General features: G+C 40.7%; 1 protein-coding gene across 1 annotated transcript; it reads left to right on the top strand.

Moving 5' to 3' along the window:
- The first annotated feature begins 7,299 nt into the window (after nucleotides 1-7,299).
- LOC130162739 (ATP-dependent RNA helicase DHX8) lies at nucleotides 7,300-17,380 on the top strand. The gene is made up of 23 exons (XM_056366535.1): nucleotides 7,300-7,469; nucleotides 7,772-7,857; nucleotides 7,967-8,039; nucleotides 8,358-8,449; nucleotides 8,909-9,015; nucleotides 9,155-9,553; nucleotides 9,786-9,930; nucleotides 10,022-10,228; nucleotides 10,348-10,435; nucleotides 10,655-10,752; nucleotides 11,064-11,211; nucleotides 11,732-11,913; nucleotides 12,347-12,541; nucleotides 12,735-12,920; nucleotides 13,015-13,225; nucleotides 13,327-13,508; nucleotides 13,819-13,959; nucleotides 14,132-14,287; nucleotides 14,942-15,079; nucleotides 15,298-15,426; nucleotides 15,997-16,193; nucleotides 16,288-16,467; nucleotides 16,581-17,380. The coding sequence occupies exons 1-23, from the start codon at nucleotides 7,361-7,363 to the stop codon at nucleotides 16,798-16,800; spliced, it is 3,669 nt and encodes a 1,222-aa protein (XP_056222510.1). The 5' UTR covers nucleotides 7,300-7,360; the 3' UTR covers nucleotides 16,801-17,380.
- Nucleotides 17,381-18,362: the final 982 nt, after the last annotated feature.

Here is an 18,362-nt window from a genome sequence, read left to right as displayed (position 1 = left end):
AGAACATAGACCTGCTTTATAATCAAACAACACATGGTCTTCTACCTCTAGACAATATGCAACCTTTTATATACAATCCTGATTCTTGACGCATGCATCGTAGCAATGTTTAAAAATCAATGAATTGATTCATACCAATATGAAACATTAAAAGTACATTAGCACTTTAAAACCTCACTCAAACATGCTCTGCAGTCTTGACACAGGTTTCAGTAATAATAGATGAAAATGTAAATGTCCCCCCGGGTACCATAATCCAAGATGAGCATTTAATCCTACTCAGATTGAGGACAGCTATGTTTGCCAGTGGTATGCAAGCACCTCCCTTTGGTGAAAATATATTTGCATAATTGAAGAACAGTGTTCTTTCACACTTGCATGCAAAAGAAGCATGATAAGTCAGTGGGGCTGAGATAATGGCTAAATGAGGAGTAAACAAGGTTTGTCTGGTCAAATCATTGTCGGAGTGGAAAGACGGGCGCTGACAGCACTGCTCAGTTCATCAGCACATGTCGCAGCACATCCTGTCTGACTTATTGACAGATCAAATCAGATGTCTCTCACAGCGCTGTGAGGTTTCCCAGTGAGAGACAGCCGGTCACAAGGCTGTGACTGCTAACTCTTCACCCCAGAATGATTTCAGCGTCACAGATGGGAAGGCCTGCATGCTTAGTTAAAAAAAAAAAAAAAAAGCTGTTTAATTCACTGGATCTCTGCTGATGATGTGTTATCGCCCCCTCAGTGAGCTCCAGTCTGTCCTGTTTTACTGAAATGTTGGGGGGAAAAAAATCAACATTATTACACCTACCTTGTAAATCCTCATGTCACGGGTTTATGATCCATGCTTTTGCTGCAAGTTGTGGCAATTTGGATTAGGGTTAGCAGCTCAGCAAATTGTAGAAAGCCTGTCATCAGCTCCCCTGTGACACCTTTAACTCAGACAGTACAAATATGGAGAAATATGTCCTTCCAGAAGCATAAAAAAAAACATGTAAAATAATTGTCAGTTGCTGGTGGGTGTAGTTTGAGCTGTGACAGAAGAAAACAATGATAAAATGATTATATGAAGTAAAGGTCTACAATGAAGGGTCAGGTTATAAATGGTCACTTGAAGGTGACATGTCCAGTCTGACAGTGTATGACCATCTGGTGATTAAATGATAAAGGCCAAAATTCATTCATTATCAGCAAATCAGCCACTCAGAACTTTTAAAGGTCACATATTTTACAATTTTCCTGTGTTGATTCATAAGAAATGTATATAATAGATATATTTGTGGTACCAAAAACCATCTCAATGTAGTTTTACATCTCCACTCTCAGGCTTCTCTCTGGAGCTCTAGTAACAACAGATCAGTGAGCAAATCAGAAGAGAGGAGGCTGTGAGCCTCTCTTCTGATTGGCTGAATGTTTTCTGATTGATTGAATAAAAATAAAGCAGATTTTAGGTAAACACTCAGAAAAAACAATTTCTGCAAGGTCGGTTTCTCTGAGTGTCCAGGTGGGAGGGGCTTTGGGCGCGGCTGAGGGCGGTGACTGCTTTGTTGTGACATCACAAAGTTACAGAAGTCCTGACGGCTTGTTTTAAGGTTCAGTTTCTGAATACAGGCTGTGTGCATATGCACATAGAGCAAGCTGAGTGTAAAATACTACATCACATGGTGTGCCTTCATTAAAACTGTAAGGCAAAGAATTTTTGCAGTTAGTTTGTTGAACCATTGTTAATATAAAAATAATGACTTTAAAGATAGTAACTAACAGCTGTTGCACTCCACTTCTTAGCTTTCAGGATGACAGTTGTGTGTTACCATTCCTGTCACATCTTTTGTGTCGCCCTACTTAACAAGGTCAGTATTATATGACCTGAAAATCAGTGAGACTTCTCATTGTGCATGCTTCACTTTTACCGGACGAAGCTACATGTGTATAAAGGAATAAACTATAATTCATGGTACTCTGCTGTATATGAGGAATAGTAGCTGTAGTCTGCCAGTGGAAGGTCAAATCTAACTTGTCTGGAAAAGTGTGTAATTGGGTCTATTACTGTGTAGTAAGTGATGTGAGTGACTTGAAGGCTGCACTTCTTTCAGAACACATTTTTTTGTATAAATTTGGTGGAGGCAGGGTGGATCTTTTCACATGAAGTCCGTCGTGTGGGTGGAAGCTGTTGTGGGGGCTGTGATCTCACAAAGGCAGCTTTTCCGCCAACCAATCCCTCGCTAGCTATTTGGACGATAGCCCAGCCCCCTCGGATCACCCTCCTCCTTCCCTCTCTCTCCCTCTCTCATGTGTGTCATGCACACACACACACACACACACACACACACACACACACACCCTCCTCACTCGCTCTCTCTCTCACTCTCTCTCACATACACACACTTCATGCTCCATGCTCCGTCATAGCAGGAATTTTCCACTCAGCAGCAGGAGAACATTGCAGCCAGCTGTGCTGTCAATTGCAGTATATGCTGCAGAGACTCTTTTTCATCCAACCCGCTTTTCCTGGCTTTCCTCATGTGCATAGCTACATGCACGCACGCAACCTCAGCTACACAAAGCACATGGTGTACTGTACGTGGTCCGTGCACGTCGCCCAGCAGCAAAAAGTCTTCAATTTCATCTCTGTTTGTACTTTTACTTTGACTTTTTCTTGCAAAAATGGCTTAAAAGAACTTCATGCAAGCATGAACTTGTGTGCTCTGTACACTGTGTACCAGGACAGTGGAGCAGAAGAATGCAAATCCAACTATTGGGACCCAAGGGAGACAGGATGGCCTAGTAATACCTCCCCCTCCATCTCTCCCTCTGTCGCTTTCACTCTTTTGTACACACACTCTCTCCTTCTACAGAATCTTACATGGATCAGCTCCAAGAGAAGCTCTCTCCTTTTTTTCTCTTCTCGTCTCTATTTCTCAGTCTGTCTAATCCTCATAGTCACTGTCTTTTTTGTTTCATTACTGCTCATCACAGAAATCATGTATAAACTCTTGAAAGGACATCAAGGACAGCTATGTACACGTAGCATGTAGCATGTAGCATGTGTTCTGTATACATTAGAGGCCTCTTATGTAAGTGTGAGCACAGCTCCCCCTCCCTTTCCTGTTGCCCATGCATTTCCCTGCTTCCTCTCAAATCAGGTCAGGTGAGGACGGCAGAGTGAGAGAACTAGCCCTATATAACCTGGTCATTGTAAATATATACAAAATCTTGGAAGCCCGCCCCACACAGGGGAGTCAAAGGGAGAAAGGGATTATTTGAGGCATATTTTTATAAATATTGGCTGGATCTGTAGCAATGTGCATAAATGCACAAGGACTGAAAATAAATAGATGTTGTATGAATCTTAAGTAGCTAGCAGTATGGTGCTGGCTGTTTCAACATCTTGTTTCTGTCTGTGCTGATTACCCATAAGTTACCTCTATCTAAATTATATGGTCTAAAGTTTTATGGAGCCTACAGTTTTTGGTCTGTGGGGCTGTGTTTCATGGTTTGGGTCAGGCTCCTTAGTTCTAATTAAGGGAATTCATAATGGAGTAGTTTGACAGGGATTCTTCTTCCTTTTCTTTCTGAAAGTTAGATGAAAAGATTGATGTTACTCTCATAACTATGCACTACATATGGAGTCAGGGCCTGGAGGTCGATAGCTTTGCATAAAGACAGAAAGCAGGAGGAAATAGCTAGCTAGCCTGGCTCTCTGTAACATTCAAATATACATGAACCAGCAGCTCTGAAGCCCACAGGTTGTTTACCTTGTTAGACGTGGTGTAACTACTTCTTGACAAACAACTGTTTATCCATCCATGTGTCTTAACGGGACGACAAAAACCCCTGGACGTCACCACACCTGTCTGTTGTTCACTAACAGACGTAACTTCCCATAAAATCATAAATTATTGTTTCTACATTTTACTTTGTGTAAGGGTTAAACAAACATCATACATTTTGTTAGATTGTGAGCTTCTGAGGTGATTGTTGTTGTATTTATTTAGAATAATTTTTGTATTTAGAGCGTTAACAAGACTTGCTGTTTCCACCTGCTTCCAGTCTTAATGCTAAGCTAACATAATTCCCTCAGTCTAGCTTCATTGAATTCACACGTGAGGAAAGAAATGAAGTAAAATTATTTCCCAAGATGTTTAAACAATACAATCATATTTAGCCAAAATTGTGCTACAAGTTTTTATAACAGTTTGGGAAAGATTCACCTTGACAAAGCCAGGTCCATAAAGGATTTTTTTTTCCCCAGTTTGGTTTGGAAGAATTTGTCTGGCCTGCACAGCGCCCTCACCTCAACCTCATCCTTGGGGAACAACCTTTGGGAGGAACTGGAACACTGACTGACTCCCAACGTCAGTGTTGGACCTGATTAATGTCTTAACGTGTTGATTATTAAAAATCCGAAAAGCCAGTCTTTGCAGAAGATAAGAGGCTATTATAGCAGCAGATTCATGTGCATGGTTTTGGAGTGAGATGTTTAACAATCACATGTGGATGAAATGTTCAAGTGTCTCCTTACTTTTGACCATGGAATTAACATGCTATGAACTTTTGGCTAACAGATTTGCATAAATTTGGGGTGTTTGTGATCACTTGAGTTACTTCATGAAATGTAGTAAAAATGTATTTTCCTTTACTAAGACAGTACCCAAAAGTCGAACAGCTGAATAAATTCCAGATCGTAATTTTTTTTTTTTTTTACAGTACAAGCGGGAGGAATACTTGGATGTAAAAATGCATCGACTTGGAAAAGATCATGTGGTTCTTCTGAGGAAAGTGACCTCCTGGGATGGAAGCGTCTAAGAGGGAATCCATTACTGCCTAAGTCAACATACTGCAGGAAGACATAAAAATGTAAAATGTATGCTTTTAAGGAAGCACAAGTGAGAGTGTGTTGAATGCGAAGTGAAGCAAAAATAATTACCAGAGATAACAGAGGTTCAGTGCTCGTCTGAAACACACATGCAGACATAATCTTCTTCCTGAAATTACAAAATGTCAGAGGTTATATGGGCATGACAATTGTGCGAGAACTTATGAAAGGTTTCTTGATCAGGAATTATGAACTAATCTGTTAAATAATTAGTATGTTTATAGATGGATAATGAGGATTAAATTTGATAAGGAGATTAGAGGTAGGGGGTCTGAGATAGGAAGAGGGGTGTGGGGGTGGGGGCAACTAAACACCGGGAGAGGGAAACATGGAAAGATGTGAGACAGTGTCCATGTGAATGTGTGAGAGGGTCCACAAAACTATAAGTCAAGGAGTTGAGGGTTATCCTAGGACGGGGGGGAGGAAGGATGTCTCCCATGTCCAGCATACCAGCACACACTCCCAACATAAACACCATACACTTGATACAATACATTACATTGACCCTGACAGCTCATACAAACTGATACAATATACAGTCTTGATTTACTGGTCCACACTTCTCCCTCCGTGAAACACTTTCAAGACTCCATGAGTCAAAAACCTGTTAGTGCATATAGCACCATGAATCATGACTGCATGTAGTGACACTCTGTGTACTGGCCAAGATAAAAACATAGATAAAGTCGCGGTGGAAGCCTGAGCTAAGTGTTGAAGATTGCATAGAGTGAGTCATTGCTGAAAACACAGTTCTTATGTCTTTAAACAATTCTTGTTTTCACTCAACACTTTTTTTCTTGGTACTCCGAAGAATATGATAAACACTGCACAGCCAGCTTACAAAATCTTCCTCCAGATTTTTGAAGCTGGCTGCAGGGATCTGCTCCCATTGAGCCAAAAGAGCATTTAGTGAAGTTGCCAACCTGTCCACACACTTAGTGAATTTCATTTGGGTCAAACATGGAACAATCAACATGCTTTTTTTTTTAAAATGTCTAAAATATCTTAAACCCATCACTGTTAATAAATTCTTCATTGCACTATAATAAATTATTCAGGCAGCTACTCCTGTAGACATAATGTAGGTCTTGCTATGCGTCCCAAGGGTGATAGCAGGATCTGTACTATGGCCTAGAGAACATAAAACATAAACCATTACATAATTTCTATCTGTAAGGTCTTTACCTAACCTGCCAAAATGTGTATTAAATATTTACAAAGGTCATACAACGTTGATACCACAAGGATCAGGAGTCTAATACAAAGAAAAATACATTCATTCCACTTTGTTTTAAAATGATAGAGTGATTTCAGTGGGACAGCTTTTGGCAAATCTCTCTTTAGACTGTTAACAGCTTGTCAAGTCCAGCTAAAGTGATCATTTTTCCCCTTTAAATAGGTTTTCATCAGTGAAAGCAAATTGTAGAAATGATCTTAAAACAAGTTATAGCGGCATAATCTTCACCTGTCATCCTCTTTTGCATAAGTGTATATTTATGGTTGAGTGGGACACTTACTTCAGCATTAAAGCTAAGCATGCAAGTGAAAAAACAATGCAAAATACTTCAATTAATTTCTGTTTATTGTCATCATACAGAGCAGAGCAATGTACAATGAAATTAGCAGTGTCATCAAGGCAGTACGGTAGAAAAAGTGTAATTTATAAAGACAGGAATACATTTATTCAGATATATATTTAATTTCCCCTCTCCTCTCTCCCTAGCAGCTGCGCTTGTCATTTCCTGTAGGCTAATTTATATATTGATTTTTGTGTTTCTGTTGTCTGGTTCGTTGTGTTTCTTTCACCAGTCAAGACCTCTGTTAATTACCCAGTGAGGTTTCAGCACTAACGCTAGGGCAGTTGTTGTGACTAACTATCAACACTCACACAGTAAACAATCCGTAAGCTCTCTGCAGCTCGGACTTTCCGGATGAAAAACAATTTCTTTTCCAGCTTGTACTCCTGTCTCCTCACCCCCAGTGAGCAATAACTGGAGCGAGCCAAGTCGCAACACACATACCCCCAGTACTTTTGCACACTTTTTATATGCACTATATGTACCCCCAGTGTCAAATAACTGGAGCAAAAGCCCAGTTTTGTTACGTGTGCACTGGGTTCAGTAATTTTGTTGTCCTGAACAATGACAGTAAAGCTCTATCTATTTATCTAAGCCTGTGGAGTGCCTCCCTCAGAGATGCTTTTGGTTTGATGGATCACTTTCATACCACGCAGATTTTTATAGTCTGCCACCTAGACCCAGGTGACAAATCGAAGTTTCACAGTAAACACTTCACATGTGGCGAAATCAACAGCGGTGACTGGTGTAAATGTATCATTAAGAATTGTAGCACCATCGTGCGGCAAGCAGGGGCAAAACAGGAAACCCTGTTGCCACGTGTTTCCGTTAAAGACGGAAGCGGAAGTTGCCCGTATTCAATATGTCTACCGTCGTTTAGCTCTCTGAACAAAAACAAGACTCGTGGAGAATGGCAGATGGTGGAGTTGACGAGCTATCGCAGCTTGAATATTTGTCTTTGGTGTCAAAGGTCTGCACAGAACTCGACAACCATCTGGGAATAAGTGACAAGGATTTAGGTGTGTATTTTGTGTCTAAGAACAGCCGCCCTTAACGAGAAATCTCGGCTAACTAGCTGCTAACTAGCTGTTATTAGCTGGCTAGCCACAGATTTTTATTTGTTATCATTGTAAAGTGTCATGTTTTCCCAGTAGTTTAAGTTCTTTGTAAGCTTATTTCTGTAACGTTAAGTACATTCGTTTGCATGTGACAACACCTCACCATTGTCAGTATTGTTGTTTCGTCTTATTTTCTAACTTCTAACTGCAGTCTAACGTTTAACCGCAGTCCACTGTTGAGTTACTCTTTCATTCGTTCGCAGCTGAATTTGTCATCAGTCTCGCGGAAAAACAACCGACCTTTGACGGATTCAAAGGTCTTCTGCTCCAAAATGGAGCCGAATTCACAGTAAGTTCAACATTATAAGCTACATCAGCAGACGTGATATGACAGTTAGCTACCTCAACAGGTTAACTAATCCCTTTGCTTTTCTTCTGATCTGCTGTAATTATTGTAGGATTCGCTCATCAGTAATTTGCTCAGGCTCATTCAGACAATGCGACCACCATCCAAGGCATCAACAAGTAAAGGTAAGCTATTGTTACCATTAAGTAATTGAACTTAATGGTTGTCCTCCAAATAATAGTCCTTAACTCACAGAAGTAACCGTTCACTTTCTCTGCTATAGCTATATTTATTGTCAACAATGGTGAAAGTGAGGGTTTTAGGATGCATAGACATCTTTTAAACTGAGAGATGTTCTTCCCAAGAACCAGTGTAATATCAACTTGTTTAATGTCTCTACTTCTACCACATAATTGCTACTTATCTGTCCTTTGTTTGTGTAATGCTATGTGGTGTTGCTTCATCATCAAAAGTCCAATAATGAATATCCATCTCATCTTCAGCCTCTGAGGCTTTGGTCAAGCCGAAGACAGAAAAGGATAGGTTGAAGGAGATGTTTCCTGCACTTTGTAGAGCCAATGATCCAGCACCAAAGGTATGTAGCATAAACACATTAATTGTAGGTGGCATCTGTCTAACTTGTAATGTCACCATTACTAATAATGTTGAGAGAGTGTTATTATTTACACCTAAAACACAGAGTTACATCTAAAAAAGAGACATTGTGTTCCCTTTGTGGCATATTTGTGGTGCTATATATTCATGTGTGGACTTTGAACACCAATAATTTGCTGATGGACCCCCGTTGCACTGTTGACGCTACGCTTTTGATGGACTTGCACTGGAGCTCACACTAGTCTGCACCTTGCTGTTTGTGTTCTTGAAGTTAAAAATGTGACAACTATTCTACCACATCCAGTGTTTGCCTCCGAGTTGGCAGTATATTCGATGATGTGAATATTTAAAAATTAATATGATGATAAAACCAAACCAAGATGTTAACTAGTGAAAGCTAAAAGCTACTGTTTTGCTAATGTATGGCTAATTCCCTCAGAGGCTACTAGATGAGGATGATGTGAAAGTCGCAGCTGATGCCATGAAAGAGCTGGAGATGTTTATGCCCAGTGTCAGTGGGACAGACACAAAAAGCAGCAAGAGCAGGTAAGATGACTGAGGACACAGGTCATATTTTTACTTCCTTTCTTGAAAAAGAAGTTTTACATGTTATATATAGGGCATAGTGTTATTATTATTGTATTGTTATTGAATGTGACTGTACTTTTCCCACGTATTCTTTCAGGTCGGAGAAGAGCAGACGCCACAGCCGAAGTCGCAGCAGAAGCAGAGAAAGAGACAGACACAGAGACAGGGAGAGGGATCGCGATCGGGACAGGGACAGAGACAGAGACAGGAAGAGAAGACATCGTTCTCGATCACGTTCCAGATCCAGGTCTCGCTCCAGAGACCGCGATCGACACAGAGATAAAGACAGAGATCGCGGCAAAAGAAGAGACAAATCATCTCGCTGGACTGAGCGTTCACCGAGCCCCAGAAAAGACCAAGACAGAGACTCTGACCGTTGGAAGGACAAACATGTGGACCGCCCTCCACCAGAGGAGCCTTCCGTCGGAGACATCTATAATGGCAAAGTCACCAGCATCATGCAGTTTGGATGCTTTGTTCAGCTGGAGGGTTTAAGGTCAGTACTGAGTGACCAAAGGGCCATTAACAGAACTGTAACTTAACTTCAGGGTGGCAGCTTAGACTACTGGTTACTACACTGGATGCAAGTGTTAAGGTCTGCAGTCAGGTTGCATATGCACTTCTATGATTTAGGGTGTGTACATGGATCTTCAGTTATTAGGCCGGAACTGTATTTTTCAGTCTGTTAATCTCGTAGTAAAGTCAACCGTGTTGTTTTCCTTGTGTAGGAAACGTTGGGAGGGTTTGGTCCACATCTCAGAGCTGCGTAGAGAAGGCCGTGTGGCCAACGTGGCTGATGTTGTCAGCAAAGGCCAAAGAGTTAAAGTCAAGGTGCTCTCATTCACTGGCTCCAAGACCAGCCTCAGTATGAAGGTAAGACAACATTCAGCAATTTATATTAGTCTGATATTCTTCCCATTGTGAATATGTCCGATTTTTAAGTTCTCCCTCCTTTCCCTGCCAGGATGTGGACCAGGAGACAGGAGAAGACCTGAACCCCAATAGGAGAAGGAACGTGGGCCCAGACGGAGGGGAGGAGATCTCCATGAGGAATCCCGACAGACCAAGCAACTTGAACCTTGGCCACGCCCCTGAGCTGGAGCAGGACGACACCCTGGAGCGCAAGAGGCTCACTAAAATCTCTGACCCAGAGAAGTGGGAGATCAAACAGGTGGGCGTATACAGTATGGATTCCTTCACACAGTTCAAAGCATCAGAAGCTGCTTAAAGCTTTGAGGAAAAGTTTATTTTTATCATATGACTATATTAATCCTGATTTTCTCCTCACAGATGATTGCTGCCAATGTGCTGTCCAAAGAAGAGTTCCCTGATTTTGACGACGAGACAGGGATCCTTCCTAAAGTTGACGATGAAGAGGGTAAGAGATCTTTGTATCCTCCCATCACACAACCACTTCAGTAACCGAAAATGTGTGTTTCCTTAGTAGAACTCACAAAACTGATATTCTTATTGTTGCAACACATGATTGTCTGCACTTTGATTTGATCTGAAATATTTGATAAATTTGATTTTTCTTTTACATGATGTGAAATATGAATGAGCTGCTTTGTGATCGGCTGTGTTTATTCTAATTCAGATGAAGACTTGGAAATTGAGCTGGTTGAAGAGGAACCTCCATTCCTGAGGGGACACACCAAACAAAGCATGGACATGAGCCCTGTCAAGATTGTCAAGGTACATTATACCTCAACATATATATATATATATATATATATATATATATATATATATATATATAATCATATGCTCTTTCCTGCTGAACAAATTGATCAGTTCCGTTTCAAATTTTGTCTGATTAATCCGTGTCTACTGTATAACTTGGGGAAGATGGAAATGGTCAGCAGAGTGAATATTAGAAAAGAACAGTTCATTTTTGTTCAGTTGACTTGGACGCAGCACCAACATACATCAACATAAAAAACATTTATAGCCTATTAAAATGCAGTCGCAAAGTGACCCCTATGTCTTTCCTCTACTGTCCATAGAATCCAGATGGTTCTCTGTCCCAGGCGGCCATGATGCAGAGTGCTCTGGCTAAGGAAAGACGAGAGCTGAAGCAAGCTGCACGTGAGGCAGAGATGGACTCCATCCCCATGGGACTGAATAAACACTGGGTTGACCCGCTGCCAGATGGTAAGAAATCCATTAGATGTGCATATTAAGTCATGTCTAAGTCACAGATGTTGAAGCTGAAGTATGATTCATCAAATCAGTTTATATCCCTAAAAACATCTGCTAGCTTGAAATGAGCATATTATTATCTTATCTCTGTCTCCAGAGTTTATTTAATATATTTTGAGTTTTATCTTTGCTTTTGGCACTTGAGCTTTAGATATCAGAATTAATTTCAAAATGCAATCTATGTATGAAGCCTCCTTCATAAAAACTGCAGCCAAGTCTGAGTCGGGCATGAAACTTCCTCCATGATAGGAGACAGTACCCCTTAGGCTTGCCAGTACTGGAGATGTTTATCTGGCTTCCTGCAGCCCTCGATCTGGCCGGATGGAGTAGCTTTGCCATGGTTCAGTGTTCCTGTATGCCCTCCATGGCCCCAGGTGGTCAAACTGTTTCCAGGGGTGGGCATTATTAGTGAGATGTAGTAAGTGAAGTTTCCTCTTCATTCTTAAGCTCTTTTCTAATCCCCTTTTTACAGCTGATGGTAGACAGATTGCAGCCAACATGAGAGGCATTGGCATGATGCCCAACGATATCCCAGAGTGGAAGAAACATGCCTTTGGGGGCAACAAGGCCTCTTATGGAAAGAAGACCCAGCTCTCCATCCTGGAGCAGAGGGAGAGTCTGCCCATCTACAAACTGAAGGAGCAGCTCATTCAGGTTCATCAAAGAGAGACGTTTTCAGACATTTATTTAGATGCTTCACACGGGACATTATAAGTGCTTCTGATTTGGCTCCACTGAAAATGTGATTATCCTTTAACAAGCAGATGTTGATGCTTAAGTACATTTACACATCTAATGAAAACAGCTGCCAAATGTAAATGACCAGATTTCAGCCTTAGTTCACGTTTTGAATTTGTGTTCTCTGGTGCTGATGAAGTATGATATCAAACAAGTCCTGCAGCAATGTGGCAACAGAACAATGCAGATGCTGTGAAGCAGGTGGTGGTATTGTTTGCAGTGTTGTTGTTCTGTTGGTGTGTTTTTTTTTTGTTACTCATGTTAAGTTTATTTTTGAAAAAAAATAAAAGGGCAAAAGGTGGTGAGGCCAGTTTGTAACTTTTGCTGTCTTCTTGTTAATCTGTCACAGGCTGTTCATGACAACCAGATCCTGATTGTGATTGGAGAGACAGGGTCTGGTAAGACCACACAGATCACTCAGTACCTGGCAGAGGCAGGCTACACCACACGGGGGAAGATTGGCTGTACGCAGCCCCGTCGTGTGGCTGCCATGTCGGTGGCCAAGAGAGTCTCTGAGGAGTATGGTTGTTGTCTAGGACAAGAGGTGAGTGATCTACCAGCCTTATATCTTGTCATTTATTAATAATGGTAGTTTTTAAATCTCAACTTATTTTTGTTTTCTTTCTCTGTATGTGTTGTTGAATCAAAACAACATGCTGTTTTAAGAATCTCCAGAGACCTCAGGCACCCATTCCAAAATGCATCTGTGGTTAATCTCTTTGTTGTTGTTGTTCCAGGTGGGTTACACCATCCGTTTTGAGGACTGCACTAGCCCCGAGACAGTAATCAAATACATGACAGATGGTATGCTGCTGAGAGAGTGTTTGATAGACTCCGAATTGGGTCAGTACGCCATCATCATGTTGGATGAAGCTCACGAGAGGACAATCCACACTGATGTTCTCTTTGGTCTGCTCAAGAAGGTGAGCTAGATGAGCACAGGCTCATGAATTCATTTTCTGTCACAGTGGAGAGGGAGAATTTAAAGAGATGCTGAGTATTGTGTTTGTTTTTCAGACTGTACAAAAACGCACCGACATGAAGCTGATTGTAACTTCAGCTACACTGGACGCTGTGAAGTTCTCTCAGTATTTCTATGAAGCGCCCATCTTCACCATCCCAGGCAGAACATATCCAGTGGAGGTTCTTTACACCAAAGAGCCTGAGACAGACTACCTGGATGCCAGTCTCATCACTGTCATGCAGATCCATCTGACTGAACCTCCGGGTATGATTTTAAAACCTTGAAAACACACAGATGTTCCTTTCACCATTACACCCTTACATCAGTCCATATCAACATTCTCTCTCTCCCTCATCTCTGTCCAGGTGACATCCTGGTGTTTCTGACTGGACAGGAAGAGATCGACACGGCCTGTGAGATCCTGTATGAGCGAATGAAGTCACTGGGGCCTGATGTTCCTGAGCTGATTATTCTGCCAGTTTATTCTGCCCTGCCCAGTGAGATGCAGACCAGGATCTTTGATCCAGCACCTCCAGGCAGCAGAAAGGTGCCTACATTTAATAAAACATAGGAAATATGTCTGTTATGTTCTTATATCAAAACTACCAAAGTAAATTCATGTATGGTCTGTATCTGAAGCATGCTAGTTCTGGATGTTATGTCATTGTGGTCTTACTTCTTACAAAAGCCACTCTACTTACCTTCAGTGCCAGCTCTAAAACAATGTAACGAGTAAACCCAGGCGGAGTTTGATAGGCAGTGATGTTGGTATAAAAAAAAATCTAACTTTATGTATATTGGTTTAACTTTTAGATTAAATGTGGAATAATCTTTATTTCCCCCTTTATTCTCTGTAGGTGGTCATTGCCACAAACATCGCAGAGACATCTTTGACGATCGATGGAATTTACTATGTGGTAGACCCAGGCTTTGTCAAGCAGAAAGTCTACAACTCTAAGACTGGTATTGACCAACTCGTGGTGACTCCCATCTCACAGGTACAATTTTCAAGATGTGTACATAATATTGCAAACATTTATTTTCTTCAGATGTTTATACTAAAATCTGTCCTGATATTGGTCTGAAACAATGAAAGCAATTAAATGGCTTATTGAAAAGTATTTGAAAATGTCTGGTTAAATAGAATTTGTTTTCTCTTTCCAATATTAGGCCCAGGCCAAGCAGAGGGCAGGTCGAGCCGGCAGAACAGGCCCAGGGAAATGTTACAGGCTCTACACTGAGAGAGCCTACAGAGATGAGATGCTGACGACCAATGTGCCTGAGATCCAGAGAACCAACTTGGCCAGCACTGTGCTGTCTCTGAAGGTAGAGTTTCACTCTGCAGCCAACGTGCTGGGCTTATTATCCCGCACTGAACTTGATCGTCTCCTATAAATGTAGATTAGATATTAAAAGAAAGGAGAAATTATGTATTCGGAGGTCACAGAGGAGCTTTTATGACGACTCAAGCGGGAACTGTTAAAGACACATAATATCTCCTTCTGTCCCATAATTGAACCTGTGATGTTCAGGATTCTACATGAGACATGAAGTGCATTTAAATGAAGTCACAGGTCAGTGTGTGTATACAGGCATTTAGTGGCACCACTGTAATAGGAGTTCAAAATGTATGCTAATTTTATGTTTCTACTTTAGTGCCACTTTATTACTCAGATAGCATCACTAAATGTCACATTAACTGAAACATGTAGTCACACTTAATTTAAGCATCTTACTGAATTTTCCCCAAACTCATTATTTTTCAAAGTAATCATAGTTTTAAAGATTATGGCCGGTCCTGATGATTTTATTTGGCCTTAAGAAGTACTGCATGCAGTAAAAAAGAATAGAATAGTAAAAAAAAAAAAATAACAAAAAGAAATTAAAGTTTATTTAAACCTTGACATTTTGGTTTGAATTGAAACCATTAACAAAGTACATTGGTATCTCTTTTCTTAATGTATTTGTTTACTCCACCAGGCCATGGGCATCAATGACCTCCTGTCCTTTGACTTCATGGATGCTCCTCCCATGGAGACTCTGATCACAGCCATGGAGCAGCTCTACACTCTCGGCGCTCTAGACGATGAAGGATTACTCACACGGCTGGGTAGAAGGGTAAGGAGTGTTTATACTAGGTGCTTTCTCTTAGGAGCAAATATAAATCGGTTGAATCTGTATCAGGTCACATCTATGCAATTTATAGTTTGAATAAACTAATTATAAGTCTGAGTACATCATTATGTGGATCTCTTCTCTGGTCTTCACTTGTCTCTTGTCCTCTGGTATCACTCCAAAAATATTCATCTTTCATCTTCTGTGAATCCGTCCTGTAGATGGCGGAGTTCCCTCTGGAGCCCATGCTGTGTAAGATGTTGATCATGTCTGTCCATCTGGGCTGCAGCGAGGAGATGCTCACCATCGTGTCAATGCTGTCTGTGCAGAATGTCTTCTACAGGCCTAAGGTATGCCCAATACAAACAAATGACTGGATAAAAATGTTTTATTCTGAGTGGGCAGCTTTCTATTTTGTCTTTAAATTTGCTCCTTGTCAATGTGGAAAGTACAAACTGTAAAGTTTATATTAAATAAAATTCATTATAGAGAATTCAGCCTGTATTTGTTTTATTCTACTAAGGACGTACGCACTCAAAATTACTTTTATTACTTTGAATAATTTGCTTCTATAAACAACTTGTCTGAAAATGAATTCACTATAACCCAAACACACATTTAAGAAAACAGAGTTCAGACCAGAACTGTGTCTTAATGAATCATCCTTAAGTTGGAAATTTTGTGCCTAAAGTTTTGCAGGTTTTACGCACTGGCAGACACAGAGCAGACTGTTCAGTGTGTTTTTATTGCTGTTTTAGTTCTACTAAAGAGTTTATTGGTCCTTTGGAGACAATTTGTCCAACAACATTTCATCTCAATTTTTTCCAATGGAAACATCAGATCATGCAGCACTTTAATTATTTAAAACTTTTGTTCATTCATTCTCATCTTGTACTCTTTTTTTTTTTTTTTTTTTCCAGGACAAGCAGGCCTTGGCTGACCAGAAGAAGGCCAAGTTCCACCAACCTGAGGGCGATCACCTGACCTTGCTGGCTGTCTACAATTCCTGGAAGAACAACAAGTTCTCCAACCCCTGGTGTTACGAGAACTTCATCCAGGCTCGCTCCCTGCGCAGAGCCCAGGACATCCGCAAGCAGATGTTGGGTATCATGGACAGGTATGATGGAGTCGTGATATCAAGAGAATGGGGAATTTCATTAAAATCTTGTAGATTTCTCATGAATATCCAACGTGCTCCCTCTTCTCTTCAGACATAAACTAGATGTGGTATCTTGTGGAAAAGCCACAGTGCGAGTCCAGAAAGCCATTTGCAGTGGTTTCTTCAGGAATGCAGCCAAAAAGGATCCTCAAGAGGGCTACAGGACCCTTATAGACCAGCAAGTTGTATACATTCACCCCTCCAGTGCTCTGTTCAACCGTCAGCCTGAGTGGTACGACAGCACCTCATTTCAAACTTTTATCAGTTTGATAAGATATAAATTGTATAATAAGCAATTGAGACATTAAAAATGGTCATCTAACTTCCTGCCATTCATCTCCACAGGGTTGTGTACCATGAGTTGGTGCTAACTACCAAGGAATATATGCGAGAGGTGACCACTATCGACCCTCGCTGGCTGGTGGAGTTTTCTCCAGCCTTCTTCAAAGTGTCTGACCCCACGCGCCTCAGCAAGCAGAAGAAACAGCAACGTCTTGAACCTCTGTACAACCGTTACGAGGAGCCCAACGCATGGAGAATCTCCCGCGCCTTCAGACGCCGTTGACATGTTTGAGGTTACAGATGCTAAAGACCGGTGCATCGTCCTGTTCCAGCACTGGGCATGTGATCAGATCCTGCTGATTTGAAGTGAGTCATCACAGCTCAACTTCAAGCAGAGTATTCACTCCATCTGTTAAATTTGTACACTTTGTACATATTCCCCCAGTAGTTCCTGAATGAACCTGTCTGCCTGGGTTTCGGTGGGAATTTTAGTGTCATTATTTTAGAAAAAGCAAAAATATGTACTTTTTATAGCTCTAAACCAGAGGGAAAAGGAAAATTGAAAGTTCATCTTCTGTGAGAAGATGCTGCAAAACAGTTGGATTATTTCTTGGTATTGGCACTGCACATTTTAATAGCACGTTATGCAGAAATCAGGACCTATTGAATCATATTGGGGCCTTCCTCTCACTAGTTAATACTTTGGGGTCAGACCATAAGGATGGAACTTTTATGTTTGATAGATTTTGTACTATAAGTGGGACAACTTTCAATCACTTGTCTGTGTATCTGAGACTGTTCTTTGCTATACTTACCAGTGAAACTGTGAAAATTTGTCTGCATTAAATACTAAATTTTTCAAAGTCTGTTTGTTGTGAAATTGTGTTAAAGAAATGTTTTTTTTGTTTGTTTTTTTTACATACAAAAGTGAAAAAAAACAAAAAACATGTCTGAATCAGGAAGTTGACCATGAGTCTGTTTAAGTAAATACCCAAGTACTGGACTTGATGAAGTCAAATCAAAAACATTATTTAAAATATTTATTTAAAGTATTCTCATCAAAATGCACCTGCATGGTCAAAACTAAAAGTTGTAGTGTAGAAAACTGAGTGTAAGCAGAATTTTAATGTAGCTGTGCGAGGTGGAGCCAATTTTGTCGAATACCCAACAGTATATAAAGTAAACTTTATTTACTTTATATACAGGTGAAACTCAAAAAATTAGAATATTGTGCAAAAGTTCATTCAAGTCAGCAATTCAACTTCAAATGTGAAACTAACATGTGAGATAAACTCAGTACATGCAAAGTGAGATATGTCAAGGCTTTATTTGTTATAATCTTGATGATCATGGCTTACAGTTTTTGAAAACCCCAAATTCCAAATCTCAGAAAATTAGAATATTTGGAAAAGGTTCAATACTATAGGCTCAAAGTGTCACATGCTCATCAGCTAATTAATCCAAAACACCTGTGAAGGGTTCCTGAGTCTTTAAATGGTCTCTCAGTCTGGTTCAGTAGAATTCACAATCATGGGGAAGACTGCTGACCTGACAGTTGTGCAGGAAACCATCATTGACACCCTCCACAAGGAGGGAAAGCCTCAAAAGGTAATTGCAAAAGAAGTTGGATTTTCTCAAAGTGCTGTATCAAAGCACATTAATAGAAAGTTAGCTGGAAGGGAAAAGTGTGGAAGAAAAAGGTGCACAAGCCGCAGGGATGACCGGAGTCTGGAGAGGATTGTCAGGAAAAGGCCATTCAAAAGTGTGGGGGAACTTCACAAGGAGTGGACCGAGGCTAGAGTTAGTACATCAAGAGCCACCACACACAGACGGATCCTGCAAATG

The sequence above is a fragment of the Seriola aureovittata genome, chromosome 21 (assembly GCF_021018895.1).
Source record: "Seriola aureovittata isolate HTS-2021-v1 ecotype China chromosome 21, ASM2101889v1, whole genome shotgun sequence".
Classification (NCBI taxonomy): Eukaryota; Metazoa; Chordata; class Actinopteri; order Carangiformes; family Carangidae; genus Seriola; species Seriola aureovittata.
Note: the sequence above shows the minus strand (reverse complement) of the source record. Positions and strands in the feature narration are given on the sequence as shown.